This window comes from Eretmochelys imbricata, chromosome 9 (assembly GCF_965152235.1).
Source record: "Eretmochelys imbricata isolate rEreImb1 chromosome 9, rEreImb1.hap1, whole genome shotgun sequence".
In the NCBI taxonomy this organism is placed as follows: Eukaryota; Metazoa; Chordata; order Testudines; family Cheloniidae; genus Eretmochelys; species Eretmochelys imbricata.
Genome location: NC_135580.1, coordinates 4,691,896 through 4,716,392, shown reverse-complemented (window position 1 = coordinate 4,716,392; position 24,497 = coordinate 4,691,896). Strand labels below are relative to the sequence as shown.

General features: G+C 45.3%; 1 protein-coding gene across 1 annotated transcript in view; it reads left to right on the top strand.

The window, feature by feature from the left end:
* The window catches only part of LPP (LIM domain containing preferred translocation partner in lipoma), a 394,796-nt gene that overhangs the window by 171,777 nt on the left and 198,522 nt on the right, over window positions 1-24,497 (top strand). The window contains exon 5 of the mRNA XM_077826260.1: window positions 11,254-11,372. Within this exon, the coding sequence (XP_077682386.1) occupies window positions 11,254-11,372 (119 nt within the window). The remainder of the gene's footprint in view (window positions 1-11,253; window positions 11,373-24,497) is intronic.

The window sequence follows — 24,497 nt, the reverse complement described above, 5'->3', positions numbered from 1 at the left end:
AGAACGAAAGCACAAAGAGGTTAAATAACTTGTCCAAGGTCACAAAGGAAGTCTCTGAGAGAACCAGCGATTAAGCATAGAGCTCGAGTTAACCTCAAGACCATCCATCCTTCCTCCATGTATTTTAAGATCGATTGATTTAACATTTTAAAAGGTGGAAGCATATTTTTTGTATTCTCTCTCCCTCGGCTGTATTAAACTGCAGGTCAGAAAACTAATTTGATAAAGCTGACCTATAATAAAAATAATGACAGCACTTGTCTCTTTCTTATGGCAGTATAAATTTGCAGTAACTTCACGATAGTCGGTTGAGTTACCCGAGTGTCAGACTGGCTGTGAGAGGAGAATTTACATTGGCTTTTCACCTGTGGATCACCAAACACTTGGCCCAGGTGAATAAATATAGTCATCTCTGTTGTAGAGAGAGTATAAATGACACACACACAGGTCAAGGGTCTCGTCCAAGGTCGTACAGAAAAGCAGTTTTGAATCAGAAATATTATCTATAGAATCATAGAATCATAGAATATCAGGGTTGGAAGGGACCCCTGAAGGTCATCTAGTCCAACCCCCTGCTCGAAGCAGGACCAATTCCCAGTTAAATCATCCCAGCCAGGGCTTTGTCAAGCCTGACCTTAAAAACTTCCAAGGAAGGAGATTCCACCACCTCCCTAGGCAACGCATTCCAGTGTTTCACCACCCTCTTAGTGAAAAAGTTTTTCCTAATATCCAATCTAAACCTCCCCCACTGCAACTTGAGGCCATTACTCCTCGTTCTGTCATCTGCTACCATTGAGAACAGTCTAGAGCCATCCTCTTTGGAACCCCCTTTCAGGTAGTTGAAAGCAGCTATCAAATCCCCCCTCATTCTTCTCTTCTGCAGGCTAAACAATCCCAGCTCCCTCAGCCTCTCCTCATAAGTCATGTGTTCTAGACCCCTAATCATTTTTGTTGCCCTTTGCTGGACTCTCTCCAATTTATCCACATCCTTCTTGTAGTGTGGGGCCCAAAACTGGACACAGTACTCCAGATGAGGCCTCACCAATGTCGAATAGAGGGGGACGATCACGTCCCTCGATCTGCTCGCTATGCCCCTACTTATACATCCCAAAATGCCATTGGCCTTCTTGGCAACAAGGGCACACTGCTGACTCATATCCAGCTTCTCGTCCACTGTCACCCCTAGGTCCTTTTCCGCAGAACTGCTGCCTAGCCATTCGGTCCCTAGTCTGTAGCGGTGCATTGGATTCTTCCGTCCTAAGTGCAGGACCCTGCACTTATCCTTATTGAACCTCATCAGATTTCTTTTGGCCCAATCCTCCAATTTGTCTAGGTCCTTCTGTATCCCATACTCCGCTGAGTACAGATACCTTCTTGTACTGTATTGCAGTGATCTGCTTTATGTCAGCTTCTGGGAGAAATTCTATGGCCTTTGTACATGGGGGTCAGGCTTAAATGGTCACAGCAGCCTTAGGAATATGTGAACCTATGGATCCCCCGGTCCATCCTCTTCCTTCATGGGCCATGAGGAGCACAGGAATGCTGGCATTGACTTCAGCGTGCTCATAACACTTGCAGTTCTGCCTTAAGACAATGACTATAATCAAATCCCATGCTTCAGGGCTTTAGCTGCTGACCTGCAGGGGCAGGAAGGATCTTTCCCCCCTGATGCACAATTAGCCCAGGATATTGTGGGCTTTCTTTTTCTCCTCCTTCCTCTGAAGCATCAGTGATTGGCCACAGCTGGAGATGGGACACCAGATGGGGTGAGCCAGTGCTCTGAGGTGGTCTAGAGAATCCTTCTCCTTAGATGCTTGGCTGATGAGTCTTGTTTATATACTCAGGGTCAAACTCCATTTCCAGATTTGGGATCAGGAAGAAATTTTCCCCCAGGTCAGATTGGCAGGGACCATGCGCGGGAGTGGTTGGCTTCCTCCGCAGACTGAAGCTTGGATCTCCTACTCCTGCTCTTAGTAGGATCATCTGGGCATATCCCACCGAATCAGTTCTGTACCAGTGCAGGCTTTAGTGACCCTGTGCCCGCTCCTATTCTCTGCCTCTGACACACAGTGGCTTCTTCTCTTGAGGTCTAAAATGCTTCATTCTAACTAAGCTCAGTACTGGGGTATCTGGGTGAAATTTAATGGTCAGTGGTGTACAGGAGGCTCAGACTAGATGATCTCAGGGTCCCTTTTGGCCTTAAATTCTATGAAACTGTAATGGCATCTACTGTCAGGGTAAGTCAGAGATGCTGATGATGTGATGGGTCGTCTGCCAGCCAGCCTTGGACATTAACCAGGTGCAGCTGAAGAGGACTGGTGTTCCCCATATAGCGAAGCGGCCATTAAGGATTAGAGAGCGCAGAGGGGTGCCCGGATAGCAGGAAGGGGAGTGTCCTCAGAAGGGCCTGGAGAGGAGACTGTGGGGCCTGAGGGACTCCTGGGACCAGAGGCCGGGATGCGGGCTCCTGGAGAAACCTGACCAGACTTGGAGCCTTTGTTGTGTGGACTTTAAGCTGTGGGAGCTTTGAACGAGGGCCCAGGGTGAGGGCCTTATGGACTGTTTGTGGGGACTGAAACCTTATTAAAGGGGACATTAGATTAGCTTTGTTTTGGCTTCTCCTGGCCCAGATCTGATAATGGGGACGTGCTGATGCCCAATCAGGGAATTAAGGTTGGGCACACCCGTGGCACTGCCCCGGGCCTCAAGGGGGCATGCGGGGATGACACGCCCGTTTGACAGGTGGCGATTTTACTTGACATTTGGTGCAGGACGTCTTCAAAGTGCTCTACAAACACGAGCTAATTAATGATGGGGGTCTCATGAAATTACCGGGGATTTCAGGCGAGAGCTTGTCCGTATGGGACTTCCAGCTCAGCAAGGATTGAGGAGGCAGCTGAGTTTCTTCATGCTTAGGGGAACTGAATCTTTGACCCTTAACTGTGTGCTAACCACTGCCTTTCCTGGAGTGTGGAGGAGAATTGGGAAGGTCTAACATTAATCTGGGAGCCTGAGGTTTTCTGCATCAGTGACCACAGGTGGAAAAGAGATTTGCACTTCATACACCGGTGGTGATTTTAAGTGAGGTGGCACCCCGGGGGGGAAGCCGTCCCAGGAGTATCCTGTCATGTTAAGTGAGAGGCAAATCATCTTGGCTTGTTCAGGTTAAAGGTAAAATATAGGAAAGGTGGACTGGAGGCTCAGCGGCAGAATAGCTGTGCCTGTGAAAGCTTTTGCAACTGGAGGCTGGATTCTGACCTCAGTTACACCAGAGTAAATCTGGAGTGATTTCAGGGGAGCTACTCCAGGGTTACACTCATGTACCAGATCAGAATCCCACCTAAGGGTTCAGAGGGATGCTAACTATAGGTGTGGTGGGCTGGGGTCGGCGAGGAGAAGGAGAATTGTTTTTTTTTATTGCAGCAGAATCTCGGGTAGCTGGGTCAGCAGTGGTGATAACGAAGTTTCAGAAGCAGGAGGCTAAACTGATGTGGTACATGGTGCGTCTATAGATTGGTTTTCCATGCAGTAAACAAAAATACCAGATGATTGTTGACGTGTGCTTTTTTATTTGAATAGAATATTTTAACCAGCACTCGCGATTCATAGTCTTGAACTGTAGGGGACTAATGTTCCCGTTCTCCAGCTGGGAGAAACTAATTCACCATCTTGTGTTGTAAACACTCACTCATTTTAACTGATTATACCTCCAATGTTCTTCAAACCACTAAAATTACTAATTGCTATTCCTTACACATCGGAGAGTGAATCCTGAATAATTAACCCCAAATAAAATTAGATGAATTGGCCCTTTTAATTAGAATCCCTGCTGCTGTTTGTTCTGAGCTTCCTTTTCTTACTGTTAAGAGATTTTTAGAATAATTAAAACTGCTTAAGTCTTAAACAGCCAGTGACCTTTTAATACAATGTAAATCCATAAAAGCAATATTTCAGCTAACAGGTGGTGCAGTAAATTTTTAGTGCAACTATCTGACAGAGTCAATGTTCCTTTTTTAAATGCTGAGAGTGAAATTAGCCAGTTGTTTTTAGCTGCTTATTAATACAGTAGCTGATTAGCAAATGTAGTTAACATGGGAAGATTAACAGCTGGTAAAGAGCATGGGAGTCTAAAGAGTGATTCTGGTAGGTATGTTAGTTTAACATACTAATCGCAGGCCGAATTGGCATGTTTAGGTAGATCATGCAAATCATATGCAGTCATGTGACTGTTTTGAGTGTATAAATGACTGTTGGTCGGTTTCTTTCTACAATGCTATTTTGGTTCCTTAAACATTGTCCTGGTCAAATAACATACATTAAAAAACAGCAGCAGCAACAAAAATTCTATAGATAAATGCCCTGTCATAAGGCATGACCTCCCTGTAGCACGCCCTACTGGGCGAGTGTGACACTATTAGTGCTCCCTTCCTCAGTTTCCTTTCTGAGGTGGGAGGGTGTCTTGGCTCTCCGTGCCCCCATCTGTGCTGGAAAAGTGGCTTAGTCCTCTGACCAAGTCACAAACAAACCTAATCCCTTCCCGGGTAGCAAGAGTCCAAACTACAGAGTCCTAACAACAGCAACAAAGATTCTTCTGCCCCTCAAGGATTCTCTTCAGCCCATCCCCTGAGCCCTGTTTCTAGCCCCTATCCAGGCCACATTTGAGAGTTTCTCCCTGAGCCATTATAGAACTCTCAGCCCCCAAGCAGGTTCCCTTGGAGTACCCCACTTCTTGCACACTCTGGCTTAGTGCTTTCCACCGGAGCCTTCCCACTCCTGTGGTTCCAACTGCAGGCTGATCTCTGTCCTTGTATAAGGCCCAGGGCCCATTAAGGTGTCACCTGACCATCTTAGCCCTGGAAAGCAGTTAATTAATTATGGCACAGGTGTGGCTGGCCCATCTTCCCTTCAAGGAGCCAGTGATCCTGTGACTTGTTTATACTGGGAAATTTGATGGTTAATAGGATTGAAAATAGGATACAGAGTCACACCAGAAGGTCACTGATTCAAATCCAGAACAACGCATGTGTATAAAGACACAGCAGTACCACTGCTGTGAGCTGTAGGGTTTGTCTGCTGTTAATAATACTGTAGATCATTACAGTAGTGAGGTGCTTTCAACCTGTTACTATAGAATAAAGGTGTGTGTGTCTGAGAGAGAGCTTAGTAGTGGTCAAGAGTCAGTACGCTCTGAAGGTTCTCTGACTGATGTGAAATGAATTAGGGGTCTCAATGTAAGGGCTGGTACATAAGTGACCACATTCCTGTTATGTTCGTGGTATACCCAGAGAGAAGTTAGATAATAACAAACAATACTTGTGCTGAAAGGTTGCAAAGTAACACAGATTTATTTTTTAGAATTCAGAACAATAATACACAAGGACCCCAAATCAGAGAGAGACAAAGCAGACTGCTTCCTAAGATAGAGAGGCACAATTGGCGCCACGTTGCTGTAGTCTGTCTGTTTTCAGACTGACTCTAATTGCTTGCTTCCCCACAGAGTCCCTTAGCCTGCAGACAGGACCAGGAAAACTCTCTCTCTCTCTCTCTCTCTCTCTCTCTCCCCCTCCGTGATAGCTTGCAATTTCCAGCCACAGTTATAAAAACCACCATAACAGACTGCCACAAAATGGTCATTGGCTCTTTGTTTGACCTTTTTGGCAGAGGCTAAGGGCTTGGCATTGGAGCCTGCATTATCCCCTCGTTCTCATCCTTAGATATGATCCGTTCAGAGCTGAAGCACATGGGGAGGGGGGCGGGAGGAGCCAGCAGGGAGCAATCTTGTTCTGCCATTGCCCTTAGTCTTTCTGTTCTGAGAATAAGCAGAAGAGGTTTTTTCTCCGGATATTTCTAACCCGCACTAAACCGACTTCAGAATTAGAAGTACTCATGATAATAGGAGACTAATGGAAAAACATCTAGTCCTGTAGTTTTCCGATGTCAGCCAGCGATCTGGGCACACGAGCATGAATCTTGTTTTGCTGGTTGATTTATTTCAGTAAGAAGTTATTGCTTGTTCCAGAAAAGATGTTTTGTTTTAATTTTTCAAACAACCTGTTCTGACCAGGCAAGTGGACCTTTACATGTGTCTGGAAATTACCAAGCTGTGATTCCTTCCCAGGTCTGGAATCGCATGGTAACAGTTGTGTTAGTCAGTGGAGGCCATTTGCTTTGATGCACTTCGATTCCCGATTGGCAGCCAGATTCCCCTTGAAAACACTGGAGCAGTTTTTATAGGCCCGATCCTGCAAATGCTCATAGCGAAGCACAGTGTTTACAGCCAGCAGCACCTGATAGGATTCACTGTGTTTGCGGGGATGGGCTGTGAGTGAGAGAGGAGTCTGATATGCTAATACTTTATATATCGCAACTTGGCACCCACTTGGAGGTCTTTTGAGCACCCAATGGCACAAATCCAAATATTCCCAGGAAGTTTAATGCCGCCTTTCTCATTTCAGGTGTGTATTCTTTGGGTTTATGTTTGGCAAGTACGCTAATAAAATGTCTAAACTTCTTTTTTAAAACATACTAGAAAAGAATAAAAGCCTATTTTACTGAAACATACAGAATTACTTCCATGGCAATTAGTAGGCTTGGCAGAATTCGATTTAAAATTTGTTAAATTTCGACTGAGATCCATGTTTACTTTTTACGCAATTTTTTCTTCAATTTTTATCTATTTTTTCAGGGGCATGAAATTATGTGGTGGGGAGGGGTCAACATCACATGTCAAAATATACAAAGTAAATCTTCTTAAATCAAACTCTTTTAAGTTCTCAAGTAGCGTTTTTCTTACTTTGCCTCTCTGTAAATGTCGATGATGGTGGAAAGAAATATTTTTTTGTGGGTTTGGAAATGTGTGTACAGTGAAATCAATGTTTACCAACATGTACTAGTGCAAACCTAGTCCTTCCAAGCCTAGCAATAAGGGTAAGGATTTGTGGATGGCTGTCAGGGATCTGAAATGAAGCCAGGAGGTATATATAAAAAAGCCTTATGTCATCATGATGAATGATGATTCAGGTACAAAGAGTGGGCTTGTGGTTAAAGCACTGGATGGAATTCTCCTGGCTCTGCCATAGATTTCCAGTGTAATCTTGAGCAAATCACTTAGCTCCTTTCTGCTCCAGTTATCCCCTCTGTACAGACATGGGGGAGGGACATAGCAGTGCTTTAAGCACCAGGGCTCTTTGCCAGAGAATGTCAAGGTATGTCCATTGAGATATCACAGGATCGGGCCTGCCTGGCAACTGCTGCTGAGCGCTCCTTCAGGAGTGTGGGGGACAAGAAAGAGATGAGCTTGGTGGTTGAAAGAGGGGGTGTAAACAGACACAGCGTGAGTCTACATATCGCACAGAGGGAGATACGTAGGCATGATTTCAGCGCACTTAGCTTTGTCACATCTGGAAATAAAATGGAGATGATGCTTTGGTGTAACAGAGTGCCATACGGTGACTCGCACGGTTATCAGCTGTGGGAACCCAGCAGCAAGAAGCTGACAGTGTGGTTCCTTCTCTCCAAGGGAGAGAAGGGAGGTGAGAGTGCCTGTCGGGGAAAAATGTCTCGGGCTTGGAAGAGACAGGTTCTGCAGGCGGATCAGCCGAGTTTGGGGAAGAGGCTTGGGCTTGAATTCATTGTAAACTAAACTGCAGGTGGAGGGTTTATTTGACTGTGACTGTGAGCTAGAAGTGGAAGCTGAGAGGCATCCAGCATGGTCCAAACCCAAAGAAGAGCGATTCTGTGACCGGCGTGACAGAAGAGAGCCTGCAACAGAGGCGCACTCTACTCCACTGTCCGAAATACGGGGGCGGGGAGAGCAAGGAAAAGATTTCTGCAAAACTCTCGGGAATCGTAAGAGATTTCTCATCGAAAAGTGTTGAGGGGAACTGTGTCCGACGCTGGGAGAAAGGGACAGCGTTGCTGTCAGCCGGGAGTGCTGGACTCAATGCAGGAATCCCTCAGTGACTTTTTCTGCGTCAAGTAGAAGATCAAACTGTGAGTGGTCATAATGGACCTTTCTGGCCTTAAAATCTATGGGGCAGATCCTCAGCCAGTATAAACTGGCATAGCTCCATTGACAATTAACACCAGCTAAGGATCTGCTCCAGTGAATCTATGTAGCAAGTTGCTAGTGCCACCAGACCAGGAATGGACACTGGTGTTAAATGGACATGGGCTCAAACCCCGGACACAGGCCGCGGTGCTGTCCCAGAGTTGACTGTGCCCCTTCTGACACATGTTGGCAACGCTTGTGTGTCTTGTCATGCCTCTTTGAACTCTGAGAGGACTTTGTTTAGAGGCAGCTGGGAGTGCCACCTAAGGTTAGTGTGTCTGGTTGGTTGATTCTCCCACAGGGAAACAAGGCAGTCTGGGCCTCTATTCTGCTTCTTTGCAAACTTCGGCCTGGGCAGGGCGAGTCCTTGCCTGGTGCACAGCAGGGTGTGCCTTGTTGGTGGAGCAGAAGCTATGCATGGGGCACCAGACGGATTAAGCACTAGGAGCCAGGCTGGGTAAGGAATGGTCTCCCTAGTCTCTGTTTGTCAGAGGGTGGAGATGGATGGCAGGAGAGAGATCACTGATTATTACCTGTTTGGTTCACTCCCTCTGGGGGTACCTGGCATTGGCCACTGTTGGAAGACAGGATACTGGGCTGGATGGACATTTCATCTGACCCAGTACGGCTGTTCTTATGAGCTGTCCTGTGGGCTGAGCTAGAATAAGTATCAAGCCCTTGGTATGTCTGATCCTTATTTGTGAGGCCACAGGGTTACGTACGGAGAAGATATAAAAGCGTCCAGGAAAAGGGAAATTCTCCCTCTGAATATAGTCATAATTATTTATTTGTATTACTGTGCTGCCTAGGAGTGCTTATCGTGGACTAGGGCCCCATTGTGCTAGGCGCTGTACAAAGACAGAACAAGATTCAGAGCGGTAATCTGATCATATTTATGTAATGTAGGAAAGTGAAGACACAGGAAGAGTCAAGGTCCACCATTGCCCAAACCTGCAGGCAGTTTCTTTGTGACCATCCTTTACTTGTACAGCACCTAGGACAGGGAGGCACCGATTCTTGGTACAGTTACTTAGGTGCTTCAGTGATACAGGTAATATGCATGTCCAGCTACTGCTAACAGATTCTCAGTGGGTCAGTGCAAGAGGATCTCTCCCCCCACCCCCAAGATCCCTGACACCATGAAAATTATCTCTGAGATCAATACAAAGGGGGCACATGATGCAATTTTAAAGCAACACATTTAACACTGATACAAAGAAATGATTTTACATAATACATAAATAACCTGTGGAACACACTGCTTCATGGTACTGCACTGTCTAAGATTTAGGATTAAAGACATTTCTATGCATAATAAGAACATGCCCAGCTCTGTTGTTTTAGGATAGCAATTTATAACGGCTACAAACCCTCATGCTTCACGGCATAAGCCACCACCGACTGCATGGGTTTAGGAAGAAACGACCGTCAGGGAAGCTTTGATCCATAATTTTGAACTATGGAGGTTTTGCTCTTTTCTCTGAAGCAGCTGGCACTGGCCTCTCTCTGAGACAGGATACCAGACGGCATGAGACATCTGGTCAGCTCTGTAGGTTCTACCAGAGTCTGTAATAGAGCAGGGTCTAAAAACCTTATTTCATTTGGAACCTGATCCAAATTCTCAGCGCCTGCAGCTTCCCAGGACTCCCCACCCACACCCCCTCACGTTGCTTAAGTAGCCGGAATCCTGCTCACTACATCTCCTATCACTGTCTCCCCCTCACTATACAGTGGGTGCGTGTGCATTGCTGATGTTCAAAAGTGAAAGCTAACTGTGGTGAAAGCCAGGGAGAGGCGTTCTGGATGTTGCCAGCTGATGTCACCCCCCATTTCTCTGGTTCAGGAACCCCTCCGAGCACTTTGTGAGAAGTGCTTTCAACCCAGCCTCCTGGCAACTTGGAGTTAGCCCCCAGGGCTCTCACCTGGAAGATAAACAATTGAGCTGCCGGTCGGTTGTGGTGTCAGGACACGGGAGGGTTGTTACTGAGGGAGCCCATGTTTACTAAAACAGTGTCTGCAAGCAGGGCTTCGGAGCTGTGCTCCGGCTCTGCTCCAGCTCCAGGCAAAAACCTGCAGCTCCACTGCTCCAGAGCTGCTCCGTGCTCCAGCGCTGGGCTCTGCTCCAAAGCCCTGTCAAGTGACCAAACTCAGCAGCAGCCCCTGGATCAACATTTGGGTTGTTTGTTTAAAATGCTAATATTTTTGTTTTAATCCACACACACAAATGCCCACAGGAGAGCCAGCAGTGATCCTTTCTGTATGATAATGCTGGCTGCACAGAGCTTTGTGCTTTATCCCAAAGCAGCCAGAATTACAGTGAACTTTCTCCCAGGAAACCAAATTCAGGGCTGGAGTTAAACTAACCTGTACTTCCCCCCACCAGATCTTCAACACCTTGGCTTTCATGCCACCTATACACCGTTCTGCATCCTTCACGTGTCCATGTCATCTAAGGGGGACACAGGGAAAGAGCTCTCTCGGGACTAATCTGAATGAGGAGTAGTATTGCTCTCTATTAGTGGTTTGTATGACAGCAGATCCTAGAAACCCTAATGAGGGCTCCATCGTGTTAGGTGCTGTACAGACAATCACAGGTTTGTTACCAGTCCTTGCATCTGAAAAAAAAATAAAGGGGAAAAAAGGAAAAAAAAATATATCCCCGAGGACCACAAGTCTCCCTCTTTATGTAGATTTGCAGGTAGCTCCTCCCATTCGGCAGTGTATCCACTGGGCATTGATTTAGGGACACCACAGCTTTCTCAAGAGGCTTGCTATCCTGTGGTCAATATGGCCACTATTAGCTTTCTCCCTGGATGTATTTGAGACTTTCCTCAGGGGTTAAAGTGCTTCTGGGTTCACTGCAGTGAAGATGTAGAAGAGATGGCATGTGGCTCCTCGAGCCTTGGATGCAGATATCTCAGAACAATTTACAAACGTTAATTAACCCTCATAAGCCCTGTGTGAAATAGGTGGATGATGTTAACTCCCTTTGGCAGCCGGGGGAAACTGAGGCACAGAGCAGTTAAATGACTTGTTCAAGGTCACACAATGAGTCAGTAGCACGGATGGGAGTAGAATCCAAGAATCCTGACTGCCCAGTCTCCTGCTCTAACCGCTGGCCTCATTTCCCCCTCCTTGCATGTTGAAATTCGCTGGCTCGTTTGCACTATCTTAAGCCTAAATCCTGTGATTTTCTGTTGTAGATTTCCCTCTGCCTCCGCCACCACCACCACTTCCTGGAGATGATCTCGGGAACCTCCCGGCGCCTCCTGGTGGCTTTCCCCCACCACCTTCTACAGATGAGGCTGGTTTCAGTGTGCAGGTAAGGTGGTCTGGGTGTTTCCTGCTCAGACAGGTCATAGTTGGGATGGACTATGAGCTGCATGTTCATGGTGATCAAACAAGAGGTAGGGGAGTGCTGTGGTTTGAGAATGGAGAAAGGTAAATAATGGTGTCCTCCAGGGGCCTGTACTGGGACCAGTCCTATTCAACACATTCCTAAATGATTTGGAAAAGGGGGTAAACAGTGAGGTGGCAAAATTTGCAGATGATACAAAACTACTAAAGATAGTTAAGTCCTAAGCAGATTGCAAAGAGCTACAAAAGGATCTCTCAAAACTGGGTGGCTGGGCAACAAAATGGCAGATGAAATTCAGTGTTGATAAATGCAAAATAATGCACATTGGAACACATAATTCCAACTATACCTATAAAATGATGGGGTCTAAATGAGCTGTTACTACTCAAGAAAGAGATCTTGGATCATTGTGGATAATTCTCTGAAAATGTCCACTCAGTGTGCATTCAAAAAAGCAAACAGAATGTTGGGAATCATTAAGAAATGGATAGATGATAAGACAGAAAATATCATATTGCCTCTATATGAATCCATGGTATGCCCACATCTTGAATACTGCTTGCAAATGTAGTCGCTCCATCTCAAAAAAGATATATTGGAATTGGAAAAGGTTCAGAAAAGGGCAACAAAAATTATTAGGGGTATGGAACGGCTTCTGTCTGAGGAGAGATTAATAAGACTGGGGCTTTTCAGCTTGGAAAAGAGACGACTAAGGGGGGATATGATAGAGGTCTATAAAATCATGCTTGATGTGGAGAAAGTAAATAAGGAAGTGTTCTTTACTCCTTTGGATAACACACGAACTAGATGTCACCAAATTGAATTAATAGGCAGCAGGTTTAAAACAAATAAAAGGAAGTATTTTGTCACACAACGCACAGTCAACCTATGGAACTCCTTGCCAGAGGATGTTGTGAAGGCCAAGACTATCAGAGGGTTCAAAAAAGAACTAGATAAGTTCATGGAGGATAGGTCCATCAGTGGCAGGATGGGCAGGGATGGTGTCCCTAGCCTCTGTTAACTCCTGGAAATGTGGTGGAATGGCCCACCTTGATTATCACTTCAAAAGGTTTTCTCTCCCCCCACCCCACTCTCCTGCTGGTAATAGCTCATCTTAAGTGATCACTCTCCTTACAATGTGTATGATAAACACCCATTTTTTCATGGTCTGTGTGTATATAAATCTCCTGACTGTATTTTACACTTTATGCATCCGATGAAGTGAGCTGTAGCTCACGAAAGCTTATGCTCAAATAAATTGGTTAGTCTCTAAGGTGCCACAAGTACTCCTTTTCTTTTTCCCTAGCCTCTGTTTGCCAGAAGCTGGGAATAAGCGACAGAGAATTGATCACTTGGTGATTACCTGTTCTGTTCATTCCCTCTGGGGCACCTGGCCACTGTCGGAAGACAGGATACTGGGCTAGATGGACCTTTGATCTGACCTCGTATGGCCATTCTTATGAGATCCCTTAAAACCAAGTCAACTGTAGCTGTTTGCTTCCCGAGTGAGAAAATATTTGACCCCCAACATGCTGGGTTATTAAAGGGACACAGGGCTTGATCCAACTCTCGCCGAAGTCCCTAGGCCCCTTCCCCTTGACTTGAATGGGAACTGGGTCTGGTTCAGGGAGTCTGCTCTTGGAGAAGCACATGTGCAGTGAAACATGTTAAACCTTTCCTTTTGGATTTCCTTTGCCACCTGGACAAGGTCCTGATGGATCCTGGGATGGACTGTTACAGAAAACCCTGAGCTGAGTCTCGAGAGACTTGACTTAAATTCCTATCTTTGTCACATGACCTTGAGCACATCTCTTAATCTAATAAATTGGTTAGTCTCTAAGGTGCCACAAGTACTCCTTTTCTTTTTGCGAATACAGACTAACACGGCTGTTATTCTGAAACCTGAAATTAATCTGCCCTGTGGCCCAGTTCCCTGTCTATAAAATGGGGATAGTAGCAGAGAAGTCTTGTAAGGATAAATACGTTAATTACTGTGAGACATTCAGATGCTGAAGTTCTGCCTTTCTAAGTGCAGAGATAGAATATGGTCTTGCAGTGGGGTGTACAGACCCTATCCAGCGTCTGGCTGGAAGCAGGTTAACATTCCTGAGCAAGGACCCTGGCTTCAGTGCCATTAAATGCCAGGATTATCAGGGAAACTGGCAGCATGGGCCATCCTAGCTTTGGGGAATTAGGTGATTTCCTGGCCAATGTTGTTGTGTCTCTTACCTCTCTGAGAAGAGGGGATGTTAGAATGATGGTCAAGGCAAAGCAAGTGACATAGCACCAGGCCTGTAGCCTGGCCTGCTTCAAACTGTACAAGGTCATTGATGACAAACTCTGATTTTTAGGCTAAAGAATTCTTCTTTGCCAGGAATCTAACTAGGTTGTAGTAGATCCGTCTGTGGACATGTCTAATGATGCTCCCTAAGAGGCCTGAGAAGATGCCATTGCTGAGTTATCCGATTCACTCTCATCTTCAGACCCACATGCCTTGTTCTCATGATCTGGGCCAGCTATCTGCTCAGGCCCTTTGGCTGGTAGCTGAAACATGCCTATTCATAGAAACACCAGCCACACTGGTTCTTCCTGGGCTAGCTCATCACAGAACTCTGGAAAGCCAGGGCAAGATCAGTGTTAACATTGTCCTTGGTTTGTTTTAAGTTTCACGTGAAATTCCTTCACATGGTATTGTAGTCTAATGGGACATATGTCCAGGGTCAAATTCTGATACACTAGCCTAAATCCAGTGTAACTTCACATCCTCCACTATAGATTTACACTGAAGCTGGCCCTATGCATCTGTTGCTTTTAATCTACTTTTCTTTTATCTTAATTACTGCGAAAGAGTAGAAACTGTCAATAGTTGGTGCTAATTCAGGAATCCACAGGGTTTTATGTTACAAAATCAGCTTTCCAACGTGCAGAAGTAACAAAAACACATCAGTAGAGAGGAATAAGGATTAAGACAGGCAAGGGCAAGCAACGATGGAGGAAAAAATGTGTTTTAGATACTTGGCTCTTTTGATGAATCCTGATAGAGGGTTCCAGGTTGGACTAAAAGATGATTGTGGTTCTGTTTGTTCTGCTGTTTATTTCATATTTGTATCTTAAACCCTTCAGTAAATGATAATATTGAGGCTGTTCTTATGTGCCATAATATTTCTCCAGAGAACTGTGATAAAAGCTTCTAACCAACCATTTTCACATCTATTGAGAAAGCATGGTCTAAGGGGTAAAGCACTAGACTGGGACTCAGGTGACCTGAGCTCAACTCTATTTCTGCTCTATACTTCCTGTGTGACCTTAGATGAATCACTTTATTTCTGTGCCTCAGTTTCCCCATATGTAAAGTGTGGATGATGATACTTCCCTACCTGAGAGAGGAGTGGGAAGGATAAATCTATAGTGATTGTGAGGCAGTTCAGATGCAGCAATAACGGGAATGCAATGAATTGGGAATGTGTCAGTACAACTTGTGAATTCCGATTGATATTGTAAAGTTGCATTATGAAAAACTGCTGAAACATGAGTGCTTTTCTGTGTGTTGATCCACCATTGCTGACAGGGCCTGTAGCAGGAACACACCAGACAGGGACAATAGGGAATACTTTAAATGTTAACGATGGTTCTCAGCCCTTCCAAAGGTTATGCTAAAAAGTAGCTCATGCCTTGGAAATCAAGTGTGGTCTACCCACCGATGGCAGGGGGAAAGGTAAGGGCAGTGAAAACTTACCAGGATTAGAACAAAAGAGACCAGGTGACCAATAGGGGTTTAAATAAAGAACACACCGGAACAGGGAGCCAGGCAGGAAAAGGACACATGGGGCAGGAGAGAGCAAGGTCACAGACAGAAGCTGGGTGAGGGGCTTCAGAAGGGAGAGATCAGCATGTAGCAGCCCCACAAGTCAGGGAGGCCCCGATGGCCCCAAGGACTCAGACCCCAGCCCAAAGAATGCTCTGGAGTGGTGAGGAAATGGAAACAGGGGCATGTGTTCTCTATGAGCTGTGCCCTCTTCTGCTTTATATGCTCAATAATAAAGAGCAGGAAGGTGCTGGACTGTGCAGAATGCATGTGTGTTGGCTACGTTACGACTTCTGCGTCCCCCTGCGAGAATTAAACTGTAACCAGAAGCTTCACCTTTTTTGGGTGGAGTTCTGGGGGAAGGTTGTGTTTACATCACTGGGGTGTCTTGGAGGTCAGCGCTGGTCCCAAAGGCCGAGGGCAGGTGAGCTGAGGAGCCCCATATACAAGAAGGGGTGGCAGACTCACCAGAGGAAGTACCAGTGCTGCAGCCTTCTGAGCCTGTAGACTGTAAGGGGATCCAGAGTGGCGGAGGTTTGGATTCCCCTTGTCGCAGCCGTCTTCGGAGGTGGCCATGAGGGAAGGTTAAAAAAGTCTGAGCAAGTTCAGTCTTGAGAAAGGCAGACTGAGGAGGGACCTGGGAACAGTCTTCAGATACATGAAGGGCTGATCTAAAGAGGACGGGGATCAATTGTTCTCCATGTCCACTGAAGGTAGGACAAGCAATGGGCTCAATCTGCAGCAAGGGAGATAGATATTAGGAAAAGCTTTCTAGCTCTAAGATTATCTAAGTTCTGGAACAGGCTTCTAAGCGATGTTGTGGAGTCTGTGTCATTGGTGGTGTTTGAGAACAGGTTGCACAAACCCCTGTCAGGGATGGTCTAGGTTTACTTGGTTCCTAGACTTGATGACTTCTCGAGGTTTCTTCCAGCCTGACATCGCTGTGATTCTGTGATGGGGCTATGTAAGTAGACAGACAGGACTACACTATGACTGTACAGTGAGTGCCCTTCAAATTTGCCCTGATGTGAAAGATTCTATTGTCTTCGGTGACTTTTCCTCTCTTTAAATCGGGAATTGCATCGGGTCTGACAGAATCTTTCAGACCAGTGGAACTTTTCAAAGGTGCTGACCGTAATTCTAGGTAAAATGTTTTATTTTAGAAATTCCATCGATGAAGATCATGCCATAAATATTTAATTAAATTCCTCCATGAGTTACTAATATTAGACTTAGATGGTTACAGCTGTGCAAGAATTTTAAAATGTAACCTATGGGGTAGCAATTATTGTAGTAACACCTAGCTCTTTTATAATGCTTGCCATCCGTTGATCTCAAAGTAACTTCACAAAGGAGGTCAGTATCATTATTCCCATTTTACAGATGGGGAAACCGAGGCAAAGTTGGTGCTCATCTTGGACAGTGAAACCTAAGCACTTAGTTTCACACTCTAATTTTCTTGCAGTAACACCCCAGTGCTGCTGTGTTTGGATGCACAGCATTATAGGGGAAGGGGAGGTTTAAATCCTCTTTATGTATATATTTTAAATGCTTTTAAACAAGGTGAGGGAAGGGGAAAATGAGAGGAAAATGAAATCCTCTTGAAAGATCCTCTTAATTGAAATTAACTGGGAAACCCTGTTCCCAGAAAGGTGGAGAGGGCACAGCTGATGGTATTTTTGGCAAATAAGGAGAAAAACAAAGAGGCTATTGGCTTGTGCTCAATTAAAAATACAAAAACAAACAACCACCCGAAAAGTAAGAAAAAACCCAGACAGGAAGAAAAATGCAGTCGACGTTTGCCAAAGAGAAATCGACAGATTGGGGAAGAGAGAGAGAGATTTTGTTTTCGGGTTTCTAAGAAGGAATTATAAACAACATAGGGGGAAAAAATGAGAATCTGTCAACAATTCTCTCTAGCATTGTCCCAGATATATTGCTGTGATGCAGATAGACCACAGCTAATAGCAGTCAAGTGGCGTTTCCCTTCATCGTTGGGCAGCATGATCTAGCGGTTAGAGCATTGCCCAGGGACCTGGGGAACCTAGACGTTGTTCCCACCTTTGCCACTCACACTCTGTGGGTGAAATTCACACTTGGGCTGTGGAGCAGCACGAGTTCTGCATCACTGATGTCTCATGTATAAACCCTGTTATGGCGAGTTCACTGCTGCACAGGGCTCTGTGCTGGCATCTTGTTCTTCTCCTTGGCTTTCCGCTGCTTGGTGGTTGTACCACTCAAGAAGACAGCTGAGAGCCCCTTTGCCTCCAGTTTGAAATGCCTAGAGCTCTTTGAACGACATGTTCAAATCCTGAAAGAATCAGCTCAGCCCTCTGTTCTGGGGTATGATTCAGTCCCTGGGTTTGGATGAGCCCTGTCTGTTCTGCTTGGGCAGTAGAGATCCCATGATTCTTCTTCTTAGAAGAAGAAGGGTTAGCCCTGGTGTCCTTGGCCAGCATTTCAAAGACTCAGCTGAAAACCTTGGCAAGTGAGACTGGCATGTCCCTATTCTGCCTGGCACACTTGAGACTGGCATGTCCCTATTCTGCCTTAGTTACCCTAGAAAGGGCACACAGATTTACTGAAGAGTCCCCATGGCACCTTTGTAAAGAAGGTAAGAGGTTGAATTGCGTTCAGTTTTGGATGGGAGAATTTTGATAGACATTCCATTAGCTCCTCCATGCCCCAAACCGCTGAGAACGAAGTGGGGAGCTCAGAAATCAGGACGTGCCACTGGAAATGTTGGTTGCATTGTTTGTCAGAGAGACACACAGGTTTCCAGATACAGCAGGGGCTAGTGGAGAACTTGGTCTGAGTAGAATGAGAGCTGCTCCAAGCAGACAAGTTACCTGAATTGCAGACCTGCAAAGGGTTTCCCTCCCTTGCTCCTTTGTCCTGACTGGGTTATAAACTCTTTGGGGAAGGGATTGTCTCTTACTACATGTGTGTACAGCTCCTAGCACAGTATGGACCTGGTCTTCACTGAGGCCTCTAGGCACAACTGTCATACAAGTAATAATATCTATGTCTTACATAGTACTTTTCACTAGCAGATCTCAAAGCACTTTATAAAGGAGGAGAGTGTCATTATCCCCATTTTACAGATGAGGAAACTGAGGCCTAAAGAGTAATGAAGTGACTTGTTCAAGATCATTAGAGGGCCAGTGGCAGAGCCATATCACCTGAGTCCCAGTCCAGTGCTCTATCACTTAAGCATACTGTCTCCCTATAATGAATATTAATAAGTTATGAATAGTAATAAAATCTCTAGAGCCAGTGAGGGTACATTTACACTGCAGTTAAAAACCCATGACTGACCCATGCGAACTGACTTGAGATAAAGGGCAGTTTCATAGATTCATAAATATTAAGGTCAGAAGGGACCATTATGATCATCTAGTCTGACCTCCTATTGAATTGCAGTGTAGACATTCACACACTGGCTGGAGTCTAGGACCCTGCAAGGTGGGAGGGTCCCAGAGCTTGGGCTGCAGCTGAGCCCAAATGTCTACCCCATGATTAAAAAGCCCCTTAGCGCAAGCCCAAGTCAGCTGGCCTGGGCTAGCCAGTCCAACTGCAGTGTAGACGTACTGTGCATCTCCTTGCTGGCTGGGCGAAGAGGGTGGGAAGAGAGGGTTTTGGGGTTCCGAGAAGTGACTAAAAATGGAGGTTAGAATGGAAACACTTCTGCAGCCTTAACCATAGCAGTCGCCAGTGCTCCCACAGTGCCAATATACCCGCACGGTAGATCCTGGGATGTTCAGTGCGGGAAGAGGCTTTGCCCTGCCATTCTATAATTCCTCTGTGGAATACCTGTCATCGGCAGAGGATGGACAGGCTGCACGGCTGGGGGAGGAGAAGGGGCATTCTGCTTTTCTGGTGGCTTGCTACGGAATTTTGTAAATTGGGAAACACGCCGCTCCAAAGCATCCTTCCTCCAGGAAACTGCTTAGAAGAGGCCTGGCTCTCTCCTCCCTGCCTCGCACTCCCTCTCCCAGCGAGTGAGAGAGACAGACGCAAACACAGGCTTGCTCCCGCCAGTGTCAATGGATTAATTTGTGAGCAGCGACTCATCCCTTTAAATAGAGGTTGCTAGGCATTTCACTGGCTTCCTCCCAGTGCATGTTAGTGGCATTGCCTCTTCGCAGCTGTGACTCATCCGCTAAGCTAGCGTCCAGCTAAAAAGGACAGCCTTTTCCTTTTCTTTTTAGTGCATATAGAGACGAACCTTTGAAACAAGCCGCATTTTTGCCAGGAGAGGGTGCTGCTTCTACTGGCTCCCCTCTGTTCTTTAGTGAGAATCACAGCTGCTGTGTGCCTTTAAAAAGTAGTAAATTGCATTCCTTTCAGTGTGTCTGAGAGGTAGAGCAGGCCTAGGAGGGGGAAAAATATGTTTAGCCTTCCTTTAGTGCTGGCCTGAGTTGGGGGACAGGTTGGGCTCAGGTGTGCAATACCAAGGAATGACTGTAAGAGTTTGGGGCATTAGCTAATGGCCAGGCTTCACTGTAGCTGGAAATGAACGGTGGCGTTAGCTGATTCTCTGTCCATAGCACTCCAGGTAGTGCACGTTTGCTTCAATCCGAGGGCATCCTTCTGCAGGTTTCATCGGCTTCTAGAGCCCCATGTTCCCAAATCCCTGTGATAAGAAACTTCCTTATATGTGAAATTGAACTATGTACCCTCTAACTTAAATCGTCTTAGACCTTATTTTATCCGAATGCTGTTAATGTCCCTAAAACATTTTGCTGAAACAGGGTTCTGCTGTGTTCTTTGTTAAAATCAAAAGAAATAAATGCCAGGTGTCTAAATGCTCATATATACTTTGTATGTGTGTGTGTGTGTTTAAATACACATAAAGCATGAGTGTTTATAAAGCATGCATGAGAATATATGATATGTGGGTATATAATATAGACTGGAAATATACATATAGCTGGGGAATAGACACACATTTTATCCCTGCTTTTTTTCTCCCATCACGTGAGTAGCATGATCAATAAGTCCAGTAATAGAAGTGGGGGTGGGGGAAATGGGGAGGTTGTGTTGAGTATTTCTTCCAATCAGACCTTGATGCAGTTCATCTTATAAGCAAACACATGTGTTGTTTCACAATGCCAAACCACAGTCTATTTTAAATCTTCTATAAACCTCTCTTCTCATTTATATGAAGTTTCAGCCCCTATTCTCTTCCGAATAGACGACAATGTTGATTATAAACAGCTAAGTTTACTGAAACCGGAAACATTTTAATAGTATAGCATAAGTTAGTTTTGCATCTAATCTCTCTGCTTGGATATTAATATCTTGCTATGTTATATTCGTAATAAAGCGCCCTGGGCAAGGGGTATAAGGGAAGCACAACTGTAAATAGGCTTGGCAGAATTCATTTTTTATTTTTTATAATTTTAACAGAGAATATCTGTATAATTTTAAGCATTTTTAGTTATTTTATCGATTTACATTTTCAGTGGCATGAAGTTGTGGGAGTGTCAGACAGTTATGTAAGAGTCTCTAATAGGTGCTCAAGCAAGTTCTGTAGATTTCGATTATAAGCAATGGAAATATTTTTTCACCAGTTTGGGTGTTTATGATGAAATCAATGTTTACACATATTTACCAATTTTAAAAAAATCTATTCCTTCCTTAGAGGTTTTTAGGGCCCGGCTTGACAAAGCCCTGGCTGGGATGATTTAGTTGGGGTTGGTCCTGCTTTGAGCAGGGGGTTGGACTAGATGACCTCCTGGGGTCCCTTCCAACCCTGATATTCTAGGATTCTATGATTCTAAGCCTAGATAGAGCCAATGAACCATTTAAAAATTAAGATGGTTATTTATTTATTATTTGTGTTACTTCTATTATAGTAGTGTCCAAAATGTGCAAGGTGCTGCATAGACTGAATTATTTGGCTAGAGGATTGTGCCTTCCTCTGTGTTGGACGACGCTGGGCATGCTGAGAGAGACTATGATACAGATGATAAAGAATAATAGGAAGACCAAACAGAAAGCTGACAAAGTTTGGCTCCTAGTGTGACAGGTCTTCACAGGGTGAAACCTGGACTGTGTTCCACCAACCTGGGCTCCCTCTCACACTGTGATGTTGTTGCTAAGCCACAAACCTCTGGCAGGTACTTCACTTACACAGACAGGGACACACTCAACTGAGTTACATGAATGCTTCTCCCAGCCACTCGTGAACCAGCAATAGAGAGACAACAGCCAATTTCCCCTCCAGCTCCCCGGACTTGCACCCCAGGGCTGTACGTCCTTCCCTGGTCAGAAGCCCGAGCAGTGTAAATTCATTAAGTTTGCCACTCCTACAATGGAAAGTGGACGTGCACTGGCCTTTGTAACTTGAGCAGATTTCCCAAGCACTTCAACCAAAACGCCCTATTTTAGGTAAAATATGAAACAGATTTCTTAACTACAGAAAGATCAATTTTAAATAAGTAGTGAGCGTAGAGATCAAAGTTGGTTACCTGAGAAATAATATAAACTTGCAGTCTAAGTTCTATAAACAAAACAGAATTTGACTCAAGCAGTGTCTCACCCTGATAGACAGTGCAAGCAGGTCACAGATCTCCAGTACACAGGCTGGAACTTGTCTCCAGCCCAGGACCACCTTCCCCTTGTCAGTCTTTGTCCTCCAGATGTGTTTCCAGGTGTTGAGTTGTGGGGGGAAAGTGAGACCAAGTGATGATGTCACTCCCCCTCTTTTATAGTTTCTTCCAGCTTGCTGGAAAGAACCTTTGCTATGACGTGAGTCAAGCAGCCTCCATTGTCTACGCGCTCCCTCTGAGAAGTCTCCATTGTATACAGATCCTGGGATAGTCCTTGGGAGTGTGGAATCCCTTCAGTGGGCCATCAGTGTGTCTGGCTGCTCCACTGTTGTATCTGAAAGGCTGGTTGTGGGTGTTCCCAACCCCACAACATATTTCAGTAACACACACAGAGCAAAACTTCAAAACTTCACATACAATGACAGCAGAGTTGTGACAGTACAATCCAACAGGGTATTCATGTTCAACAGATCAAGACTTTTAAAATGATACCTCACAAGGCCTACTTTGTACAAAACCTATCATGATTGTATGACAGTGGTGAATATGGGGGTTCCGGGGTGCTGTTCTGAGGCACAGAATGTAACACCTAGTGTAGACCCAACTTTGGCTGACAGAGGGCATAAGGGAGTAGGAGAGTTATGAGGTCCAGGCTTGGAATATTTAGACAGAGGAAAAGGAGTTTTGAAGAAGTGGCCATTCTGCCATTGATGCTCCCACCCAGGAAAGGGAGCAAATGAGATCGGAGTAAAATAACATTCTCCTGATCCCAATTTGAAGTGCCATTCACAGCTGTGAATTAACAGACTGGTTCTTCCGCAAAGGATCTCTGCAGAAGCAGCTGCGCTAGTGTTCCAGGCTGTAAAGTCCACATTGCACTAGGGAACGCCAAAGCAGCATCCGAGACTCAACTGAATGGTCCACTGGCCACAGTACAGAAGGGTATTTCTAAAAGATCAGCTGAAGCAAATTACAGTGCCCTGCCTAAGATGTTGACCTGGCTTCCTGTGTGAAGATGAAGTTTAAAAGGATGAAACCTTTCAATAAAGCCGGGGGAGGTGGAGTGTTACAGAAAGAGAGAATTTAGAGAGAGAGGGACCAGTGTTTCTATTTGATGCTTTAAGCCTGGCTGTATTCTGTGATAATGAATCAGTACAGTGCACAGTGGAATAGTGAGGCACTAATTCTGGAGGCTGGTCTGTTGTCTGGTTTAAGTTTTACATCAAGTAGCCCCGTGCAAAGTAGACTAACTTTTTTTAAAAAAAAATAAATTTCAGCCCTTTTGCGGGAGAACGTTTTGCACTGGGGCAGTGGTAACCGTGCTGCATGCCAGGAAACACCCAATGCCCCAAACTCCCAGAGCTAAAGCAACATTCCTTTCTCTCCCTCTTAGTTCCCATCACATGAAGAAAAACAAAGCTTTGTGCTCTGCTCTCCACAACTGGCAGTTTTGTTGTCGGAAAATGTTGCCTTTGCAAAGAACATGTAGCACAGTGACTGAGCAATCCTGAGTGCTTGTGAAATTACCACTGGGAAAATGTCGTTTTGGACTGAGGTTGGAAGGGATTCTTCCTAGGAGAGTGGGATGTGCGGAATTTTAAAAGTCGTACTGCTATTAACTTCCATCTTAGCAGAGCCATTTCCCATCATAGTATTTCTCTGTTTTTGTTTTGCTGATGAAAATGCAGCAAGCTGGTAATCTCTAATGCACAGGGGAGCGGGTAGGAATGAGTCTGACTGGGAAAAGGTTATATCACCATTTTAAAATATATATATATAGGAGGGGTAAAAGAGAGAGGTTTGTGCAGTGCTGTAGCAACCTAAACTACAAACTACGCTCAAGAAAATGAGGTTTAGTGTAGGCAGGTTCTCTGTAAGCTTCCCCCACACAGATTGCCGGTGCCCTGCAATCCTCACCGCCCCGCATTCTGTTCCAGCCCTGGTTCTACCCCTGCACCACCCCCCATTACAACTTTGCTAATGTCTCTTGATCCTAACCCGCAGCTCCCCTGCCGTTCCAACGCTGGGCTGTCTGTGCGCAGCTCTGCCAATGCACCTTGCTCTGATCTTGCGATACGCTTCTGCTTTTCCCCTTAGAATTGTGGCCTGCTCATGTGTGATTGGGACCAAACCACCCTCCACTTTCCTGTTGAGGGGAGGTCTGAAGGCACCCAGCCCCATTCAGTGTAAGATAATGCTGCCAGAGTGGTGAGTGGCCTTTTAGAGACATACACAGAGCTAGCATTGTCCTTACCTAGGGGAATCCCTATTGGTTCCTATGGGAATGTTGACTGTAAGCAGAAACATAAGTTAGGGACATTTCCTTGATGTCTAGTTTAGGTAAGTACCCATCCTAGGGGAATAATTGTGAAAGCTAGTTATGGACATGAATTCCCACTGACAAATAACCAGGTAGATTGTTTTATCTGCAATTATTCAGCACCTAAATATATCCCCACAAGCTGTCTAGGGATGGACCCAGGTGTGGGGAGTTCTATGCATCTTGAACATCTAAGCCATATTTGTTAGCAGCATTATACAGAGAGTGTATGGATTGTGCTGGTTATTTATTGATCCGTGTTGATGCTCTCTTTCTCATACAGGTTGTTCTCATTAACCTTAGGTCTGTTAAGGTTTAAACCACAACACAACTAGCCAGAGTTTGTAGAGTGAAAATGGTTGTTCATCCAAAACACATCCTTCTCCCTTTTTCAAAACCTCAACCCC